Source organism: Fulmarus glacialis, unplaced genomic scaffold (assembly GCF_000690835.1).
Source record: "Fulmarus glacialis isolate BGI_N327 unplaced genomic scaffold, ASM69083v1 scaffold3638, whole genome shotgun sequence".
Classification (NCBI taxonomy): Eukaryota; Metazoa; Chordata; class Aves; order Procellariiformes; family Procellariidae; genus Fulmarus; species Fulmarus glacialis.
Window position 1 is genome coordinate 34,896 of NW_009228827.1, and position 22,318 is coordinate 57,213.

Sequence of the window (22,318 nt, forward strand, 5' to 3'; positions counted from 1 at the left end):
ATTTTTATGATCTTGGTGTGTAGCAATAAAATGACACATGCCTCTGGTTTAGCTCTGAGGGGACACCTTGGAGGAGCAGGGATGGTTCTTTCCAACATGTGCTGGGGTCACTATGAAGTGGTCCTCCACCAGTGCGCTGGTTTCCAGTTGTGCGGAAGCTGCATGGGTGTACTGAGTCGGCTTTTCCCTGTTTGGTTCCTTTGTCAAATTAGTTAAACCCCATGCAACTTATGGAAAAAAGGACTAGTAGAAGTACTGGTGTGAGGCAGAAGTGCAATAGGCAGAAACAAGCCTTCTCCACACCGCTCTGCAAAGCAAAAAAAAAAGAGTAATTATCAGTTTGCTGGTTCTGTTAAAATTAGCGTGTGAGGATGACTTCCTGTTGCTCATGAACATCCAGAGATGGCTACAGGAGGTAACATGTGCATTGAGATAAAGGAACAATATTATAATCTTAGCTGTTTGCCAAGAAATGTGTTTTTAATTTCCTGGAGGCAACATTTCTGACCTGCAGTTTTGTATTCATTTTCTATCATCTTAAGCATTTTGCTAACTAGCTGTTTAATTGCTACACTATCAGTTTTGATAATAAAGACTTCTGCTAACCCTAGAAGAGAAGAGCATTTATATACTCAGTGAAGAAATACCTTGCCAAAGGATTTATGCAAATTTCTTGTTGACTGTTCTACTATGCCCAAAGTGAATCTGTGGCTGACAGGTTCCTGGATGAATCCAGGATTCAGGACTATGGTAGAATAGAAGCATTTGCATGCTTACCTGATCTGTAGTTCACACAGATGTCTGAAGGCTGAAGTTTATTGACAAGATGTTAGCTGTGATGGCTAAGATGTTCCATCCAGTTTTACCTGAAGATCACTGCTTTGGAAATAAATAGGAGACCAACTATTGCCTTCAGTAATATTGAGAGTTGTCCTCAAGTGCAGAAATTCCCATTGATGTCAGTGAAAATTGAGGGCAGGATATAGACTTTTAGGCTGTGCCAGTAATGCATTTCTTGGCCCTTGTCTGAGCATTTGAAATCTGTAGGGTTTGCATGATAGGCAGCATTATTGAGACATTTGTCTGTTTTTTCCTTCATGCATTGGACAGCTGTTTATGTAAGATAGGCTGTAGAACAGGAGGTATTTTGGTTTTCATTGCTATTTGCAGTGACATTGATCCAGTCCATTAATAGGACTAGTTCAGCAAAAGCAATGCAAGGGCTCATAAGGTTCAGCTTCCGGACCTGCTGCCTAAAACTGTACACCCTCTGCAATCCCTACGGCTTGACATGTGTAACAATTATATTCTCCATACCCATTATGTATAAATTGTATGACATTGAAGGAATAAATTTAAAGCCACGAGCTCTTGCCTGGTAAGAGGCATGGGCATATTCCTGTTATGAGCATGCTTGTCATTCAGACACAGAAAGAAGCTGTCTGGTAGGTTTTTTTTTTAATGTGTGAAATAAATTCCATGGGATGGTTTTGCTTTAATCTCTTGCTATCTTTTTCAGATATGGTGCTTATAATCAATACTCAAAGTATATACAATTCCCGAATCAAATAAGAAGTGTCTATTGCAAAACAGCAGTAAAACAATACATTTTGCAATGACTTACAGGCTTGATCGCCTGACCTGGGCTCTGCATTCTGGCAGAGTTTTTTGCTCTGTTTTGGAGAATGTTTCCTTCTCTCCTTAGGGGAAGGAAAGTACCACTTTATGAATTGGTAGAATGGGCTCCTGTCCTATATATTCTTCATTCTTCAAAATAAAAAAGTCACAAAAGAAATTGAAAAGTTGACTGTGAATTGCTTACGGTTTAGAAGTAATAGCTGTTTATAGATGAGGCATAAAGCTATAAACCATATGTTTCTTTATCAGCCTAATTTATATCTTCAACTATGGAAAGAGCATTTTCTGGAAATGAATGGAGTTATTGCCATTAAAATGTACAAAGGGTTGTGGTGGATTAGGCACTAACACAACTGAGGGTAGCATGTCCTTCTGAGACGTATCCTTCCATTCCAACAGAAGCACGTGCGTGGAAGTCCTCTGCTGTAGGAAGACAGTCTGAATTGTCTACTGTGCTTTTTAGCCTTGCATACTGGAACTTTGTGTGCAGAATTCCTGAAAAAAAGGCTTTTCTTCCCCTGAACATGAAGAACCTTCCTGTTCTGCCTTTCTAGGTGTTGTATGCAGCCAGTGAAACCTCTGGTGTTCCCAATTTGCCCAGTGATGCATTTTTAATGTTGAATAAGAAAAAAAGGCCATAAATACATGGACTGTAATGTAAAAGGAAGGAGTATACAGATGGTCCTGTTGGTTGTGTACTGAGTTAATTGCACCTCCATCTTGTGATTCACATGAAGTTGAGATCGATCTCCAGCCTGTGGCACCAGAGAGTTGTGGAACTCAGGAGTTTTGGAGCATTCTGTGCAATAAGGTTTAGTTTCGAAGTCATCACTGTACAAAGGCATGTCTAGAAATCAGCAATCATAAATCTGTCAGGAAACAAACAGACAAATTAGCTAGGACAAGTGCTGGAAGATCCAGTGTGCTCATCAAGAAACTAACTGGATTGTCCACGGATTTAATAATACTTTTGGATTAGATCTTCTCTGCAGTTTCCAATTGGCTGAATGGGGGCATTGGTTGAGGACTACTGATCCTTTATCCAGGCAGTTTCATTCATCCCTCTGTCAAAGTATTCCTGCTCCACTTCCTCCTGTGCTACTATGTGACAGCACGCGAAGTAAACAAAACAAAACAAGGGTAGAAGCAATGCTCCTCATGCTCCCCTGACTTAGACATTGTTTGTTTTTGCATTCCAACCCTGGTAGATAGAAGTCTTTTCCTGCCCGCAGTTTATTGCTTATTACTAGCTACTAAAATAATACCCTGCCACAGGCCACAAAAATGTTCCCCTATAAGCCACTTGTGAGAACCGCCTTATCCTTAAAAACAGGAAGGTCTTCCTTGGAGAATCATCCCTTCAGAGCAAAGGATCTGCCAGGACATGGGTAGATTCAGTGTAGATTTTGTGTTGTTTTTTTTTTTTTTTTTTTTTTTAAAAACAATTTTGTCTAATTCTTGGAGGCAGTGAGGGGACAGCAGACTTGATGACAATAGAAAGCAGTGTCTTGGCTATTTAGTTAACAATGCCCACAAAGTGTAAGGCACTAACCTCCTTCAGCTGTTTTGTGGACTTCTTATGTAGTCTTAAGACAAATCTGCATCACAGATAAATCAAAAGACAAGAAAGCCGCACCATAACTCTAGTAACAAGAATGAAAGTATGTATTTAGTCCAGCTAATCTATCAATTTGGATGGACCACATTCCAGAGATGGGCCTTATTTCAAATGAAAACTGACTCCAGATGTGCCATCCAGAAAGTTTTCTACAGTTTTGTGTCAACACTTCTGTACTTGGTGTAGACGAAATAGAAAGGGGAGGTACTAAAAGACCACCAAAGCAGCCAATCAGCACTGTTACCCTGACTCTTGCCGCCTTGGATCAGCTATCAATGTGAAATCTGAATTTTTATCTGTGCCATTTTCTGAGGCAGTATGTTTTGAGTGAGACGGATTGCCAAATAACAGACTGACAAAGAAGTTTGCAGTTTTGCATTTAAGTCCTGGGCGAAATTTCCTTAGGGAAATTCTGATACCGACTCTGAGGTAGAGTGTTTAGCTCTGCTGTGAACAGAGGCAGAAATCCTGGGAAAGGATTGCCTTCCCTGTTCACAGTGATGCTGGTGTACGTACCGACAGGCAGTGTCCTATGGCAGTAAATGGTGAATACTGCAGTATGCTGTTAAAAATTGCAAAGGGTTGCGGGGAGGGAGCATTACAGGGAAAGAAAATAGTACCTAGCTTGCCTGTAATTACACCAAAGCAATTGACTGGCCTCCGAGGGGTGGCATGGGCGTAACTGAAAGCCCAGAATACCTCATTAAATCTCCTCCTACCTACTGCATTCACCAGAGTCATCGCGAGGTTCTCAGATGCTGCAGATACGACTACAGCCCTAATTACAGGGTAACAGGGCAAGCCGCAGGGAAAGAAAACAGCCCCAGACCTTCAGCAAATGCACAAACAAGCGTGAGCTATTCAGTTTATTCCTGAGGCTTGCTCTGCTGTGACACAGGCATGAGGTGCACACTGCCTTCGAGTAATTTCTCGCGGGGTGGCCTCCTGCACTGAGGAGCTGCAAAGCAGGCCTCCAGGGAACACGAGGTTTCTGATGAGCAATTCTTCTTTAATGGGCATTTAAACCTGCTATTTGCTTTTGCAAAAAACCTCTTTCCCCTAAAAAAGAGTTTGGAAAGGCACTTTAAAAATATATGAATTTCTCACATCATTGCATGAATTGTGGTATTTAAAAAAAAATAGATATTGCGGACAAAATCCCTCTGGCTTGTAGCTAGGAAGCATGTGTTTCCTGCACAACAGCAAAGAGAGTCAAGGATAGAGAATATCCATAGCTGTCAGATAAAGGGGGCCAGAGCAAACTGGCCCTGGACAACTATCCTGAAGTGACTGCCTTTTCACATTGAGAAACCAAGATAGAGCTGTGGCTGAAGATACAGAAGGGAGGGTTTTGAAGGCAATCTGGAAATTTTATAGAATTGATTTAAAAGTCCAAGTTTGGTGAGTGCCTGTGGACCAATACCATTTTTCTGAGGCTGATGGTTCTGTCTTCCAATGACCTCCTTCCATCTTTCTCATTCAAGTAGCCTTGGCGGAGATGAAAGCCCTGCTCTTGTTTTCCACTGTAACTGACTCTTCCAAACTGTACAACTCTAGATTTTGCTTCTAGCACTAATGCCAGTTCTAGTGTCACGTAATATTTCTAAGGTGTGTGTGCCTATACAATGGAACACAAAGTGTCTGCTGTTGTGCTGCTCTGTATAGGAATGTTCCCCTCACATCTCCGAAATTGAATGCAGCCCCAGGCAGGCCCTCACAAAAAGGGTATCTCAAAGTAGGAGTTGAGAATAGGGAATGAAGATGGATCTCTGTGTTAGGAGGGACTAGCAGAGTTTTCAGCATTGAAAACCAAGCATGCATGGTGGATAATGTGAGCAGGGAACAGGCTACTTGCTATCACCCTAAAACAAGAAACATCCTAGCAGCTACTGCTAGCAGCACTTTAAAATAGATGAAAGGAAGCACTTTTCACATGGCATGTAATTAAATTTATGGCATTGCTGTTACCCATTGGTAGAGTCCAGATGTCAGGATGCTGCAGGGCTTATCTCAGTTTCGGGTATCCCAGTGATTCCCATAATTGCCTGCTCCATTCCTGAGAGCGGGAGAGAGGGAGACTTGTGTGCAGCTGTGGAGATTTCAGTATGCGCAGGCAAACTGGCAGCCTTGGCAGCGGTTCTGATGGGTCGTGATTACGACTGGAATGAGCAGAAGAGTTGCTCTTTGACTCAGGAGGCTGAGAACTTCTTTTCCAGTTTCACATGCAGTAACAGGTAATGGCAGAGTTAAATGGCATACGGTCTGTCTCGGTACTGTAGAAAAGCCATGGGGAGTTTTGTAAGGGTCTCTCCTTCAAAGAAACCAAACACATACGTAAGACCAGTACTGACATGAAAAGAATTTCCTTATTCATTTCCTTGGGAAGTAATTTGAACACGTTATCCTCGCTTGTCCTTGAATCTGGTGTTTGCTCTGTATATAGAAATGAACATTTGTACAGAACAGGTTTTATATAGTTACACAGGATATAAGCTATCTATTTACATTTTGCTCCTGGTTATTATAGCTTTGCATTTTTGCAGGGTCTGCTTTTAGGATTCCAGAGACATCTACATGCGATGCAGTGTCTTTCACAGCTGAGAAGTTCCTGTGCTGGCTGGTGCATTTAACATTATGAGTCCTTCTGCTGATGCAAATTGTCCTACCACCCATAAATCTTGGATCTCACTCTAGAATAAGGTTACTTTGAAAAGCTATTGCCTTGCTACGAAAAACTTGCTTTGATATTAGACACCAGAGCTTAGAATCTGAAGGCATATGCTTCAGGATGGAGATGTGGTTTCCTCCATCTCCCTTCCACACAGGTCTTGAATTGTCCCTGCCTTCCGTCTCACAGCCTCAGGGTCCAGGTTGAGTGTCTGTGTATTGCTGTGCTGTCTGGCCTGTGCTGCATGAGGTGTTAGAACTACTACAAGCCCCAAACCTCCCAAATCACTTATCAGGAGCCAGAAGAGCTTGGAGATTTTGAGATCTTATACAAAAACGCTGATATTTCAAATGCATTGTGGGGGTTCTCCTCCCAGATTACCATGATAACCAGGTGAGGGGCAGGCAGATGATGAAGTACTGCTTGCTTACAGTGCTTCTGCAGCTTGCTCTTCTGGGGCCCCCACCTAATAGTGCTGTTCCTTGAGAAAGAATACAGTGGTTGTGTGCATTTCCTACTGCATTTTTATATTTTTTCTTTTGATAATCTCTATACACGTGGTTCTCTGGCAATAAGCATTTTTGGACGGGGATTAAATAAAAATAGAGAAGCAATTTGATAGAGATAAGTGGAAGTGTCTCATATCAGCTTTGCCTGTGGCATTTTGCTCCTCTTTGTGATTACTTGGTAGGCTTGCAAAAAGATAAATATTGCAGTTTTGATAAGAAGTACTCAGAGATCAAAGTGAAACTGACCTTGCAGTTATCTCAGGATTTAATTATTAACCCAGAAATTTTAGAACGGGGTGGGAGGGTGGCAGCACGCCTTGAGCAGTGGCAAATGTACAATGTGAGCCTTTCCCATACGGAGGCGTGTGGTGAGCCATGCACAGAGCCCCTTGCTGCCACTGCAAAAGGAGTTGCTGACCATGCTTACTGAAGAATTCGTTTGTTCTCCGAGTTGGGATTCGGTCCTGCCGTGTCAGCTGCAGAGACTGTGCCTCGCTTGTTCAGCCATGGCTCTTGGCATGCAATTAGCTGCTGCACACAGCTCAGCGTGGCTCTCTCTGCGACCATGAGCGTGATGTGCGGCCTGTTCTCAGCCCTGGTATTTCAAGAATTGTTGGGATCTTACACAGATTAATTTGAAATGTCAGAAAACACAAATGCTGTGCCTTTCTATGTGTTTATAAACGTATTTGTCAGACCTCCCCTCATCTCTCACCAGTGGGAAGGAAATGGTAACCCCTCTGCTTGTTACGTCTCCTTGACTGTCTGGTTTAGACTTGTCAGGAGTGAATGGATGTGAGATGAATGAATCTGAATGGGTATTTAGACGACTGGACTTCTCACTGGCAAAAGACTGAAAACACATTGGCACAAGTTTATGGTTCTTCAGAGCATATAGGTGGCAAGCATAAATGATTTTTTAGGGATTAGTAAAGCCCAGAGAACTCCTCTGTAGAGAAGGAGTCATTTCAATCTGTCATGCTTGAAGTACGAAAGAGCTATGGGAACATCGGCGAACACGAACAAAAAAATGCCTGCAGTTTAGCTCCTAAATGCTTACACATGAATAGTACGCAGCGCAAAGGCTTTGCCAGGGTATTTATATCAGGAAAGTTTCCGAGGCGATGTGTAGCCTACCAATTCCCCCAGCAGTGTAGACACATCGGTTCTCAACACGGCACCAGCTGTACCAGAGGAAAAGGCCTTTTGCACATAGGAGTTGCCTTTATCCACCATGTTTTGCAGCTTAGCTGGAAAAAATTTTAGCGTAAGACCTGGCTGTAATCACCCAAAAGGCCATTTTTCATGATAAAAGCAAAACAATTGGGGAAAGTGGAGCAGGTTGAGATATCAGATCTGGCAGTATGGACAGGCCAGGTCTGGCTCACGTGTTAGACCAGGCTCAGACTGTGGTGGGAAGGGAGCATGCACCCACTGTTGCCGGGTGGTTGCTAACACAGGTTTAGCTCTTGGTGGCCTTATCTTGGTTTGGACTATCAGGTATGCTTTACAGTATGCCAGGACTAGCAACAAACTCTTGGACGTGAATATGTGTGGATGTTGACAGGCTGGGTTAATTCACATACATTGGCAAATGTTGCTTGTGTTCTCTGAAAGTTGAGGTTCACCAAAGCCAGTGGAGGCTCTGGAAAAAAAACCCACGCCATCCCCCAAACCCAGTGCTGGACTGGGCCTGGTGCGCCAAAGCCAGCGTTAAGGCTCGTGAAACCCTGGCTAAAAGGGGTGTCCTCCTGCAGCGGGGCTGGGTGCACGAGGGTTTTCCGTGAGCTCTGGGCATCACTTCGTCCTTTCCCGAAAGCAGCATCAAGGCCCCAGGCCACCCAGGCTGCTGCCTGAATGTGAGTGGCCCAATCCAGCCTGCTTTAACAAAAAAACAGGCCTTACCCAGCCAGGGGGCAGGCATCTGCCAGGACTGCAGGATCGGGCCCCAAACCCTGGAAATGAAACACAGCTCAGTCAAAGGCGACGGGAAAACAAAGTCACCTGGAAAGAGTTAGCCGTGCAACCCAGGGGCTGGGGGGGGACCCTTCTTTAATCTTTTTATAGTATAAAAATTTCGTGACTAAATTAAAGCCCTACTGTTTGGACTGGATGATGTTACCTAATTCTCAGAAACGAGAGCAGCTGGCCGCAGCGCAGATACCTCCTAGCAAGCCCTGCAGTGCATAGCACATCATTTAGCAGAGCTGTAAAAGAAAGGACATTTATTAGGGGGCTTGGGAGTGAAACTTAACATGCTGGCTTGGCTTTTAGCTGGCCGGATTTCATTTCCAGCTCCTCTGTTTTATTTTCCACTTAAATAAATAAATAAATGAAGCCCTGTTCGCCTGCCTTCCCTAACTGCTTTTTGGCATGCCTTTGGGTAAATCCTGTGCTGAGAGCCTGGGGGGGTCTTGATGTGTATGTTGTTAACCTTGTGGTGATGTAGCTAAACAGGCAAAGGTTATGTCAAAATCCACTTTTGGGAGGATCTGGAAAAGGAGGGCAAGTAACAGAGGTGTTAAAAATTGCCTGATTGTTAGGAATTTTCACTCTAAGGCAAAATGAAAACAAACCCATGTCCTGAGCCCACCAAATAATGTGAATTTTACAAACATTTATTGCCATTTCCTGTTCCTTCCTCTTCCTGCCTTTCACTCGCCTCTCCCCACCAGTTGCTTAGGTTGGCACCATCAGGGTCGCCATTTCTTCCTCGTCTTTGCCTCTTTTCTTTCTTTGTGTAATACAGTGGGGGAAAAAAAAGTCATAGTTTTGGCGGCTGGGTTTCTCCATTTAGCTATAGGACAGATTTCCTTGCTGAGCCAGTTGCCAAAATGGACCTCGAGCTCATCCTGGTGTCTTGCCCCGCTTTGCACTGGTGGAAGGTGACACTGGCTGCTCTCACACAACCCTGGCTTTCCCACAGCACCCAAGTCTGCTGGCAATGGCAGTGTGTCAATCATCCACCCATAGATAATGGGGCTAAAATAACTGATACTATTTTTTTTATTGCTGTTTCCCAAAGTGATGAAGAACCTTTGGAAAATGTGTCCCTGGATGTGCCAGTCAGCAGCACTCCGAAGCTCATTGGGACCTGGGGAGTCCAGGTCTTGTCCCAGGGGAATTTCTCACTTAAAAATAAATTAATGTAAAAGACCACCAGGTTATTCCATTCACAGTATCTAGAGCTAAGTACTTAAGTTAAATAGCTGAACTTTAAGTAAAATACTTTTAAAAAGCATTCAAATATAAGTACTTGAAATGATAAAGTATTAAATCTGTAACTTCAATTTTGAAAGTCCTGGAAATGCACACAGTGGCACTGGGGGTAGCAGGAGATTCCATTCTTCCACACTTTTTGGAAATCAGCTTAATTCCTTACAGGCCCACTTTTATTTAGCCATCCTTCCCTGTGCTAGATAATATACCTGCAATACTTTCCGCGAGAAACATGTGAATGCTTAGCAGCTGTGGCTGGATTTTTTACCCCTGTATTTGGTGTTTTAGGCTTGAATGGCCTGACGCTTTGCCTTCCCTATGCTGGCAGACAAGCGCTCACGCCAGCAGTGTACTGGGCTTCTAAAGCAAGTGCTGTGATAGGTGCTGGGGGGGGATCGCAGGGAGTGGGATGCAGCTTTCTGGCCTCCCCGCGGGCGCAGTGCGTGAGCCGGACCAGCCACCATGCTCGCTGTGGCTTTGCTCCCCGCCTGTGCAACTGCCATCATTTTCGAAGCGTGCCTTTTTTTCTTCTGACTGACAGCTCCTTGCAGATTTTGGAAGAGCAGCCTGTACAGAGGAGGGCATACGCGCCTGTGTCTGGCACCGGCTAACAGGGTACTGTTAATTCATCACTTCAGTATTAATTAAGGTGGGCAGGATCCAAGCAGCAGAGTTGTCAGGCGGGCAGGGTCCCAGCAGCACACTGAGAAACCAACAGCAGCATGAGAAAAGCACTAAGGGCTGGCTCTGGGAGCTAACGTGCTAGCTTCAGTGGGAGCCATGTGCACTTAACTGCTGCCAAGGGACAGGCCCAGAAGTTTAGTATTTCTCCGAATGAAGTATAAAAGTAATTATGAGCTTGGCCTGGGGCGCTTGGGGCTGAATTCGTAACCATCTGGTGTTAATGACCTGAAGTGAAACTCCAGGCAAAGGTTTCATTTCGCTTATTATTTGTCAGGAAAGTCCCTGGCCAGCGATTGCAGCTTTCCTCGTTAGTGGTGGAGCTTCATACCTGCTGCCTCACTAAGGGGCAGGGGGATGCAGCAGACCTGATGCTGCTCTGCTTTGGCTTTAAGCAAGTGGCACAGAGTGTTGACAGAGTGCTGAGGGACTGCTTGGAGACAGTAGAGGAATTAAGAAGCTGAATATAATACATATCCTCCCACCCTTTTCACTTCACTGACATTAAATTTAATCTTCCTAAAAACCTCTGCCCAGGAGCCTGTTGAATGGCTGTGCTCCTGAGACAAAAAAGTTTCTATGCTGAAATGTACTCCTAGTGTTGCCTATCCATGAACAAAAGCTGGTTTTAGGCTCTTCGTTGACACAAATCTCAGCCCCTTCCCAGGCCAAGATTGAGTGGAAGGACTATCTGGAAAGCATACACTTTTTTTATTCCAACTGAGATTTTGGAGACGAAGCCTCCCAAATGACAGATGTTCAGTTTCTGAAGGGTCTGTCATTGGTCTCCTACTTGCTCTGCATTGGAGATCTCCATCTGGGATCAACCAGTGGCCAGTGCCAAGAGGTGTATCAGGGAAACAGAGACAAAGACGACCATGACATGATCAGGTATGCTGGTGAGGGGAACCATACAGATAGCAAAAGTTGCAAACAAGATATCAGGCTTGTCTGAGAACTCCAAGGGAAACTCCCCTGCTTACTAAAATTTCTGATGCAGACTTTTAGTCATTGCTGTGCAGCACAGAAGGTAGAGAGCGAGCATTACTCACTAAGCATGAGAAATTGGAGTAAGAAATGGCATAGAACTATTCAGCCTGCTTCTGCACAGACATTCAGGCATCTCCATTAAAAATTTTGGGTCAAATCTCAAATGTTCCACATGGGAAATGTCTCTCTTCTCTGCTTTCCTCTATGTGGTCCAAGTACAGCAGCTGAAATACAGCTTGTGAAGGCCATCAGACTTGTGTTTCTGGATTGAAACAAGTTTTCAGCAAAAACACTTCAGTTTTTCTTTTTGCCCCCCCCAAAAAAAACCAATTTCTTAGGGCAGGGAGGCGCTTATCTTGCTTATCTTGAAACTGTCCAGTAACCATGTTGCCACAAAAGAAGCAAGAACAATAGAGATGAAAAGTCACTTTAAAAACCTACTTTCCCCCTGCAGTCCTAGCTTCCCAACGTCTTTGCCAGCCATTCCCCCATAACTTGATGTTAGACTCTCTCCCCTTAGGGCAGGTTGTTGTGGCATGGAAAATGTTGGGGTTTGCGGCTCTCCATGTAAGTCCTAATCACTGCAGTCACACTGAGGAGCCTATCTGACTCTCAACCTTCACGGTACATGACCACACTGATGGTCTCCCTTGATGGTTTTGAAAAAGTTTTGCATGAGGTCACTCTTGGCAGGGCAGCATGGTACCCTGCCGCATATTTGCTGTAAGCTGTCCCATCTGCACGCTACTGATGAGTTTGCCCTTGGTTTTTTGCACGTTACCTGCTCTGAGGCGTTGAATTCAGACAATGTAGAAATTTCCAGAGGTAAAATTTCGGTCTGTAAGGTGCAGAACATAACCACGCCGATCACTTTCTTTCTCCTCCTCGTCCCTCTCCCAAGGCTGTTGCTCACCGGGAAGCCTGTGCTATGCTCTGCTTTTGTTCATGGGGCCGTGGCTTATTTCAAGACCTGTCGGGGAGGAAGCATCCCCACGCCAGCACAGCCTCAGCTTTACATCACCATTCAACTAGCATCTTTGTCTTCTCCTGCAGTTTTTGCCAGAATCCTGAAGGCTCCCGAATCCCAAAATATCACCTTCGGGTCTGTGGTGACGTTGCGGTGTGCGGCAACCGGCCTTCCAGTCCCCACCATCACCTGGCTGGAAAATGGGAAAGCTGTAAGTGCCTCTTTTTTCATGCTTTTGGCCCTGGAGGGCTGCTAGCAGCCGGAAGCACAGCCCAGGGATTAAAATGCGGGGCTGGGAGCCAGTGCCCGTGGTTTCTATTCCTGCCTTACTTAGCACCTCGCTGTGCAATCAAGTTGAGCCCGCCTTGCCTCCCCGCTGCAGTTTTCTCCTCTGCAAAACACTCTCCGCCTTCTCCAGGGTGTTGCGTGAGTTAATTTGTTAGGGTTGGAAAGCCCGAGATGAGGGATACTTTAGATGCTTACAACCTTCCTCCGAGCTAGGGTTTCTAGGACTTCATTGTGGTTTTAAGTATTTCTGCAGCCACCTTTCCTCTTCTTTCTCCTAATGTGGTAACAATAACATGGCAAAATTGCTTATTTGACAAAATAACACAAACCGAGGTAGGTGGGTAGAGCAAATTGTCTTGAGGCAAAATACCTGTGGAACAGCATGTATGCACAGCATATTTGCAGATGAATAGATCTGAAATTTTCTAGACTGACCTAGGTGACGCGCTGAAGTATGTCACCAATTTATTCCTGGCTATAAGCCTCAAGAAAGGCACACCCTCTTCAGTGGCAGGCACCAAGAGATGCAAATCCACTGCTTCTCACAGGAAATTGTTCCATGGTCTAATTATTCTGACCATTTAAAATACGTGCCTGCTTTGAATTTGTCTGGCTTTCATGTCAGTGTGTAGGCTATTGCAACTCCTTCCCTTCAGCTGAACTGAAGAGCCGCTTGACACCCGATATTGCCTCCCTGGGAGTGAGCGGTGCACCACAGTCACAGCAGCTCTGCAGCCTGAGCCTGCCATGGGTTACCTCCAGTCTTCACACAGTTATGGTGGACGTTTTATACTCTCTGTGGTCTTCCAACAGCTTTATTAAGGATGTAAGCCTCAGGGCATGATGCTGTGGAGGCAGGTGGAGCAATTTGCCTCCGCTCTTTCTCATTGACCCCCTGTAAACCCCAAGTCCTTCTGGCGACCAGCTGGCTATGGCCATTCCTGTGGACTTGCTTGTCCAACAGGACCAATAAATCCTCTTGCTCCAGTTCCTTGCTTCAGGAGGCTATCTCCATCCTGGTCTGTATCCCCTCTTTCCATGTATTAAAATACATTATTAAGGAGCCTGGGCTACTCTGCAAGCTGTCTTGCCTTCCTTATGCCCTCTAAACCTTATTGTGTCCTCCAGTCTGATTAGGGCTAATTTTCTATATTCCCTCAAGGTCGCTAGGGAGAACAGCAAAGGGAGCAGATCAGCCTCTGCAGAACCCCGTGGGTCCTCGGTAGTTTCTGGCAATAATTATTTTGAGACTACTACGGGTGTTCATTCAAGACTTCTTCCCCCCATTGGGGAAGAAACCTTTTGGGGGGAGCCTGGGGTCCCTGACAAGGGCAGAGTATTTCCAGAGCACACACCTATGCTCTGCCAAGTTCCCACCGGTGCGTCGGTCCCGCAGAGAGCTGTGTGTGAGATGATGCTCAGCCCCTGCCTGGGGCCACTGCCTGGCTGGTCAGATCTGCTCTGCCCCATTCCTGTCTGCAAGGCAAAGCCCAGTCCCAGGAGGGTGGTCTTCCAGACTGCCTCATTTTAAATATAGCAAGGAGACCTTAATGAGAACCTGACTCTGGGAAAGTCAGGCCAGGAAATTGGTGGACTGGAACGCGTGCATTTGAGGGCTGGCTCACGAGTGAGCAATGGTGAATCACTTGAAGATGCAATGTGCCTGCGGCATTACGGTCTCTGAACGCCGACCTGTAATTGTCCTGAGGTTTAAAGAGTGGGACTCTGCTGAGGTTATTGAGCTGCCTTTGAAGAGAAGAATGGAAACTCCTCTGTGCAGCAGCTGCCTTGCCTACCTAAACAGAAACATAATTCCTTTTCCTCCCGCTATGCACTGCGGGTCATCATGGACCTTAAACTGTAGTTTTCCGCACCTCAAAAAATGAGTGAGCCAGGTATGAAGATGTGATGAGGTCTCTGCTTTGGTCGTGGCTGAGGTGGCACTTTAAAGGCTAAAAAAAGACCTGCTGGAAAAAAAATCACAGGAAACATATTTGAAAAGGCAAGGGAATCAATTAACAAGAGGGAATGGCTTGAGGTTCCCAGTAGAGAAAACAACTGCTGGCCAGTGTGGAAGTCCTAGGCACAACTACCTGACACTTTCACCTGTGATTTTCCACAGTGCATGTGACCACACATACAGCTCGTACTGCTTGCAGCTACCTAAGCGCCCTTTTCCTTCTGCAGCCCAAGCCAAGAGGAGCAATCCTGGCCCTCTGTGCTCACCAGGCACAGTCCAGTGCTGCCGGGAGGGGAGCTGACAGGACAGGGTACGCCTGAGGCCTGAGAGGTGAAGAGGGAGAGAGAACTGGATCAGCACAAGCAGCTCAGGGCAAGCGGCCACCTCTCCTGGGTGGATGCTGGGAGGCAGGGGCAACCTGTAAAGAAATTTCTCCTTTCCACCAGGAAGGTCCCAGCAGTGTCTTAGTGCTGAGTCGTTTCTGGGGAGAAAAAAAAATGTAAAAATAAATCTGACCAGCGCTGTAACAAAAGAGAAACTTGTGAAAAAATATCGCCTGAGCTCCCATTCACCTGAACTTTCTTCACAGCGTAAGGCCAAAAAATATCCCTGGTCCCTGCATTTGCACAGTGACCAGCATACCACCCATCCTTGATGCAACACTTACAATAACTGTGTTAGTCTGGTTATTTAGTGATTTCTTTCCATGCACATTCCCTCACCACAACTCCAAGTTGAACTTGAGTGAGGCAAAACAAATACATTATTTTCAGCATTATCTTTTCAGAGAAAAACCAATCTGCTTACTGAAGATGTGATACAACACTGATGCATCCCTTCTTGCTTTTTCAATTATCACTGTGAATACCTTTGGGAGCAGACACAGATCCCATTGAAATCATGTTTCTACTAACTTCCAGGGAGGTCAGATTGATCTCTCTAATCTCTCAGACACATGCGTAGGTAGAGTGTTTTTCTGGTATGGATCCAGGGAGACATCTCTCCCTGTCCTTAGGGTCAGGTTGCACCAGTGGGATCCACGGGCAATCACATCTCACTTGAATTACACTTGATGCTTCCTATCAATATGAAGGGTAGAGCAGGCAATGCTGCTCCTTCCTACTGCCTTTGCAAGGTGGAGTCTTGGTGTACCATGTCATCCTACTTTAATGAATGCCATATGAGCAGGAAAGACTTGAGGATAAAATCAAGCCCAACTGGCCAAAATCAACAGGCTCCAAGATAATTTACCTGGGAATTTCTGATCTGGGAAAAGAGCTGGCCAAAATCACCACATCTGCAGTCCCTTCCATATTTCCAGGTGTGAGATAAGAAAATCTATCGGATATCTGCCCAAATGTTGCAGCCAGAGCACTTGCTTTGCTCATGACTGCTTTGGAAATGTGGCAGTGGTTACATTAATCCAGAATCAACAACTTGCAAACTATTTTCTTTCCTCCCTCTGTATAGCCAGGGTCTACAAAGCCACCTCGTGCCCTTCCTTGCTAAGGCATGAATAGGCAAACAATCTACTAGAAAAGGTCCTGGAGTAATTATCCAGCTCAATTACATGAGCAAAACTGAGACTACAACCCTCTGGAACTGAAAATTAATTGCAAAAGTATTGCTGAAGTGTGAAATAGGAGAGGTCTTTAACATTTGCTTTTGTCCGCATAGTCAGCTGCTATGAAAGCACCAAAATAACGCCAGGAGCTTTAGCTCTCTGCCACTTCTATCTGCTTGCTACATCTTTCTCTGCCAATTTAAATGTTTGGGGCTAGATCTCTTAGATTTTTCCTTGGTTTGTTTGTTTGCCTTTGTTGGAAACACCACTGCACTGGGCTTTTCGCTCTCTTAGGTTTCTGCAGGGTCTATAGCAGAGAGTGTCAAGGACAGAGTGGTTGACTCCAGACTGCAGGTGTACGTCACCCGACCTGGCCTGTTCACTTGCCTCGCCACAAACAAACACAGCAAAACTTTCGGAGCTGCAAAAGCTGCAGCAACCATCAGTGTTTCAGGTATGCTGGGAAAGAAGGGGTGTTAATTTTTTACCCTTGCAATGGCAGTCCTAGCTTCCCTGCTGGGGAAAGTATTCTGGAGGAGGAGGGAAAGCCTTGGAGAGCTGATAGTGTGCAGGGGGCTAAATTTGAGTACAAGTGCATCCCCCGCCAGGCTATTTCCTCATATATTCTTACACTTTGGAGACTGGCACAGCTGTCATTTCCTGAATGTTTGATGCCGTCTTGTACTTTGTGTCCCAGAAGCACACTTGGTAAGTTCATCCATGCGGAGGAAGTCGTGGCCATAACCCAGCATTGGTATCACCTAACAGCAAGGTGAAAATAGCTTTCATGAGCACTTTGGTTTCTCAGGGGGTTGTATCCAGAAAGCAGGGAAGTTCCTGTTGGAGCAGTACCCCGCTGTGCCTGGGGTAACCTCTGCTCCCAGGGACACCTACTAAATAGGGAAAGGATGATCCAAAGAGGAGAAATACCAATGGTCTGAACTAGGTGACAGCATTTATCACACCAAGAGAAAGGTGGCAGCTTGTGCCTTCCCTCTTGGGACAGGCAGGGGCGTTTAGTTAGAGGAAAGAGGAATCCCCTGGGACTCCAGACATAGGGTGGTAGCCCTGGTCCTGCTGTTAACCAGGCATGCATCTGCCCCTCTCTCTGTGCCTCAGTTTCTGCTCTGTTGAGAAAATAACCATGCCTTTTCTTACACTGGGCATTGAGACCTAGCAGCAAGCTCTGCCCCATAAAAGACTCGTCTCTTAGTACCGTATTTTACATCCCCACTTCTGCTTTTAGCCAAGGCAAGGCTACGCCCCACAAAGCAGATCTGCAAATGCAGTAGGGAGGGCAGGTCTTTAGGCTGGTGGGAGAAGCTGCACTGCCCTCTTCCAGGCTGCCTGTGCTCAGCAAGAGGGGAGCAGCCCCCCATATGTGAGTAGGAGCCTGCCTCGACCTTGTCCCAGCTCCCGAGGGTCCCATGGCAGAGGCATCCCACTCCTTGGCCGATGCTCAGTGCCTCCTCCCCGTGCTGGCGCAGCCCAGCTCCCCGCGGCGCTGCTAGTGGGGGCATGGCCGTGTGCCTGCGCTGCTCCTCCAGCCCTGGTTTCTCCCACCTGTTACAGCTGCTGCCTGCGGTGTGCAGTAATGGGTGCATGGGTGGCTTAAAGAGAGGATGCTATCTGCTGGTTATGTAGGACCGAAAGGATAAGGGTAAAGGTGTGGGTTCAGGGTGCAACAGTTCACCTCAGCAAGAACTGCAGTCAACAATCTTCCTCTTCCTCATTCCCTCTCCCCATACAGCGTTCAGTGTTGCCCAACACTTCTTCCCCACAAGAAGGTGCAAAATAAGGACAGAATTTAGCTGCGTCTTTTTCAGACAGTTTACAGGTCTCAGACAGATTTCCTATCATGGAAATCTTAACTCCCACATCTCAGAGGGGGCAATGAAGTGTCACTGATGTCTTTTCCATTTCTTCTTTCTCCTGGCTCATCACAATTCCTGGATCTGGTGCCTCCCAGCAGAGTGGAGGTAAGAATGACTTTCTGTGGCTGCCTGGGCATTTTCTCTGGGCCAGGGAGGAGAAGAATGATGAACCAAGGGGATTTGGTTAATTTTGCTTAAATGAAGGGAGCGGGTTTCTGGATGCCAAGCATGCAAATGAGGTTCACCAGAAAGGAACACTGAGCTGCTTTATACAGGCTTAATTGGAGACTGGGACCAGGTAGATAAGGGTGCTTCTGCACCAAGCAAGCAGTGGATCACACATCAGTAAACGTGTTTAAAATACTGTAGTGGCCAGAATATTCTGGAGTAAATTCTGTTCGCAGTTATGGATCTGCAACTTCACTGACCTTACACATTTACAGGCAAAAGCTTAACTGCAAGTTAAACTCCTGTCTGTACACAGCCAATATTTTGGTTCGGTGATCACCAGATTAGGGCAAGAAAGGTTTAGATATTTGTTCCAAGCAGAGTTATGGATGGGTAAAGCCACGTGTATGTGATCAGACATGCACTTTTGCTTAGTATTTTTTGGAATACTGAACAATTTGGCTGGCTTTTTATTTTCAGAGTCCTAGCGTATTTCTACATGCTGCACTGGCAGATCAGTCTGGAAGGAAAATGAGAGGGTTAGCCTGGGAGGAGGGCTGGGAGCTACTGGCCCTCAGAGCAAAGAGCAGAGCCTGAGAAAGTCTGAGCAAATGGCTTTGCCACTCTGCTGACACAGGCTCCCTGCGAAGGTCCTTGCCTCCCTCACAGAGGCTTGCAAGATTGATTCAGGAAGTTTGTAAGTGATTTAGTGACCACCTGATGATGATGGCAGACTTCTGCCTTACACCTGCACCCATGTAGGTGTGACAGGCATGGGAACAGTGATCAAATGCTCAACCCTTCTGTCCCACAGTTGTTCTCAACGTTTGCTGCACGAAATTCCCTTTCTGTGACAAGGCGTTGAGAGAAACATGTTGTTGCTGCTTCTCCATCGCAGCCTGTGTCTCCTTGAAGGTTTTAAAAAAGAGAGGAATCACAATATTAGTGGTGGTGGCTCTTGTCAGTCTGCTTCTACAGCCCACTGAAGTCAGCAGTCCAGCTGCCACATGCATGCCTGTGCCCTCTTTTGCGTCTTGGGGCACAGGAAGGACGCATATTTCAGATTAAGCCCAACGGGCATCATCAGGAAAATGTGAATAACATGACCCGTGCCATGCCAGGGAGGGCTCTAGCAGGGCCTGGGGGCAGCACGGTGCTGTGGAGAAACCTACTCCATGTCAGGGAGATGTCACGGGCTGTGGGACCGGTACAGGACCGGGGGGTGCCTGTGTCACATGAAGGGGTGTCTGTGGAGCCTGGGGTGATGTCACAGCATCACTGCTTTTTTGGTACTACCTCAAGGAATACTACCTGTATTTTTTAGTCAATGTGACATATAGGAAAAAATAATACTAAAAAAAAATTGACAATGAGTCCAAAGTAGTGCAGCTAAACCAGGGCCAGAGAGTGTCATCTACAGAGAGTAGCATCTGAAAAGCTGAAATTTGGGCATCCTGTATAATCACTTGTCCATGTACCTCCAGCTTTCTGAAGAAAAACAGCAAGAACCCCCAGGGTTGACAATGGGCAATTATTTGGACAGGGGAAAGAAATAAAAGGCAAAGATACAAATAGCTCTGCTGGCTACTCCAAATGGTTGGCATGTTGTGAATTGAACTCCCTGACCCCGATTAAACTGGTCGAATGAGCAGTGGGGACAGCTGCACCCAGCTCTCCTCCCTCCCCAACTCGGCCGTCCCCCACACACAGGGGAGGCTGTTTTCCCAGGTTTCCCACCCAGGGCACTGCATCCCACAGGCTGCCTGAGCGGAGGGCACATCCGCACCCGCAGACCTTGCTGCCGTGGGGCGGCCGTGGGAGCTGCTGGGAGCACGGCTGACCTGCGCATGCCCTCGCCCTGCTGCTCCCTTTTGATGGCTGTGGGGAAGAAGGGAGGGAGGAATGACAGCCGTCTCCTGCTAGATGCAAAGAACGCAGGAAAGATAAATAAATGGCCCACAAAGGAGCTGACCCTGCTGTGCTTTTTATTGCTCCGGCATAGCTCTGGTCCCATGCTTTGCGGCAGGAGTTTGCAAAGTGGGAGGTGTGGTGAAGAGAGGAGAGGATGGACCTTGCAGGGAAGCACCAGAAGGAAAATTGCAGAGGCTTGTGCCTTCCTCCTCCCTGTGTGTCCCACCCAAACGTGTGTGGAAGAGAGGCAGGGTCAGGAGGGGTGCAGGAGCTGAGGAGGGGCGGGCAGCAGCTTGGCTGGTCTGATCTTGTGAAGAATTTCCTGGCATGTGTTCGGGTGGGACTCACCCGGCTCCTGCTCATCGAGTCCATCCAAAATTAAACTGTTGCTAGTCAGGAGAGCAAAGCAGCACGGCTGATCTCTTCTGCAGGGAAGCAGGAAAAAAGATATTTTCCCATTAGGCCCTGGGGGCAGGGTGAGGGGCCATGCTAGGTCACAGTTGTGCATGATTGCTCAGTCTTTTTGCCCACTTATAATACTAGCAATCCTCGGCCAGAGCCTCAGCCCTGGAGCTCGCCAAAAGGGCACTCACACTGGGTTTCCTCGCAGAAGTTTCATTTTTGGAGGGTATTAGCTGTTTTTAGTGGTTATAACCATCTACCTTCTCCTCTACTCTCTGTTAGCCTTACAGATGCCACTTTATTCAGAAACAAAGCCTAGGCATCTTGCTCCTGCAGGTGTTTAGGGCGGTGAGCTTACTATGCTCTTGTCCTTGACAGCAAGCTGTACAAGGGTGATGCAGGCTACTGCAGCACGTACAGAGGTGAGGTGTGTAGTGCTATCTTGGCGAAGAATGCTCTTGTTTTCTTCAACTCCTCCTATGCTGACCCAGAGGAGACCCAAGAGCTGCTTGTGCACACTGCCTGGACTGAACTGAAAATGGTGAGTTCATTCTGCCAACCAGCTGCTGAGTCTCTGCTGTGTAACTACATCTTCCAGGAGTGCAATCCCTCGGGAGCTGGGCCAGCTCCAAAACCAGTGTGCAGGTAAATTAAAAGAAATACTTATCTTTCACTTTCATTTGGTGGGGATGCGTAGGCAGCAGGGGAGTGGTGAGGGTCTGTCCAGACCTGCAGTAGCACTGAGTGGAAATGGGTCCTCTAGGTTTGCATGGGTTTTCCCTTTGCTCTCTCCTCTGTACTCACAGAGAAGATCTGATCCAGCTCTCTCTCTGCTCATTGCTAGGGTATGGACTGACTTTCAGGCCCAGATGTCTGTGTTATATCAGGTCTTTAGCAGACAGCGTTGAAAAGAAATATCCATTTAAATGACATCATTGATTAAAATAATTAACATATTGCTATCACTTAAATCTTACTAGGTCAGTATGTACTCATTATAACTGTCAAAAGTAATTGCTTGTTCAGAATTCTGACTAAATATGACAGCATGTACAACAAATCTGGCCAAGGCAATACACTACTCATTCAGCGCTTCCCACCACAACGAAGATGAAAAAAGGAAAGACTACATGAGAGACACTGCCCGTGTAATTGTACCTACTAAACCAAACCTCCCGTCTGGCTGTTGTATCCTCCCATATGCAGGGAAATGTGCATTGAAACAGGGCTTTCAGGGACCTCGAGGAGTCCAAAGCATCTCCCACTACAGCTAATCCACTGCTGACAGGTGTTTGTGCAACACGTCCCAGCGACAGAGACACTGCTCCTTCCTCCTGAGCAGCCCTTCCCTCATTACTCCTTGTCCTCCCACCACGGCCACGGAGACAAGTTTCTTCCCTTCCTCTTTGCAATGAGATTTTATGTCTTCCCCAACTTCTCAGACTAGAATAAAGCAGGTTTTTCCAAGCTGTGCTCATAGCTCTTGCTGTTCTGGCCTCTGAAGCTTCTGCTCCTCATCTTTCCTTAAGTGCTAAATATATATAGCCTCCAGCCCAGGTTCTGTTAGTGTTAACTATAATGGAACAATGATTGCTTGGTGTGCCTTGCAGAGGACAGCCCCACGTAGATGTCTCAGGGTGAAGCTTTCTTCTTTCCTAACATAACTGTTGGCCACAACTGGTTCATGTCCATCTTCAGCCCCTGCAGGACTCTTGTCTAGTCATTCCCTATTTCATGTTTGAGCAACTGACATCCCTGCCTAAGTGCAGTACTTTGCTCTTGTCTTCCTTGAACCACATTTTAAAACAGATTATTCAGATTTGTGTTTATCAGGAGAGCAGCCCCAACTCTAGTGTCTCAA

At 46.3% G+C, this 22,318-nt stretch overlaps 1 protein-coding gene across 1 annotated transcript in view; it reads left to right on the forward strand.

Moving 5' to 3' along the window:
• MUSK (muscle, skeletal, receptor tyrosine kinase) overlaps nucleotides 1-22,318 on the forward strand; it is a 54,128-nt gene that overhangs the window by 13,837 nt on the left and 17,973 nt on the right. The window contains exons 6-9 of the mRNA XM_009583607.1: nucleotides 12,377-12,501; nucleotides 16,397-16,556; nucleotides 18,075-18,081; nucleotides 20,836-21,102. Of these exons, the coding sequence (XP_009581902.1) occupies nucleotides 12,377-12,501; nucleotides 16,397-16,556; nucleotides 18,075-18,081; nucleotides 20,836-21,102 (559 nt within the window). The remainder of the gene's footprint in view (nucleotides 1-12,376; nucleotides 12,502-16,396; nucleotides 16,557-18,074; nucleotides 18,082-20,835; nucleotides 21,103-22,318) is intronic.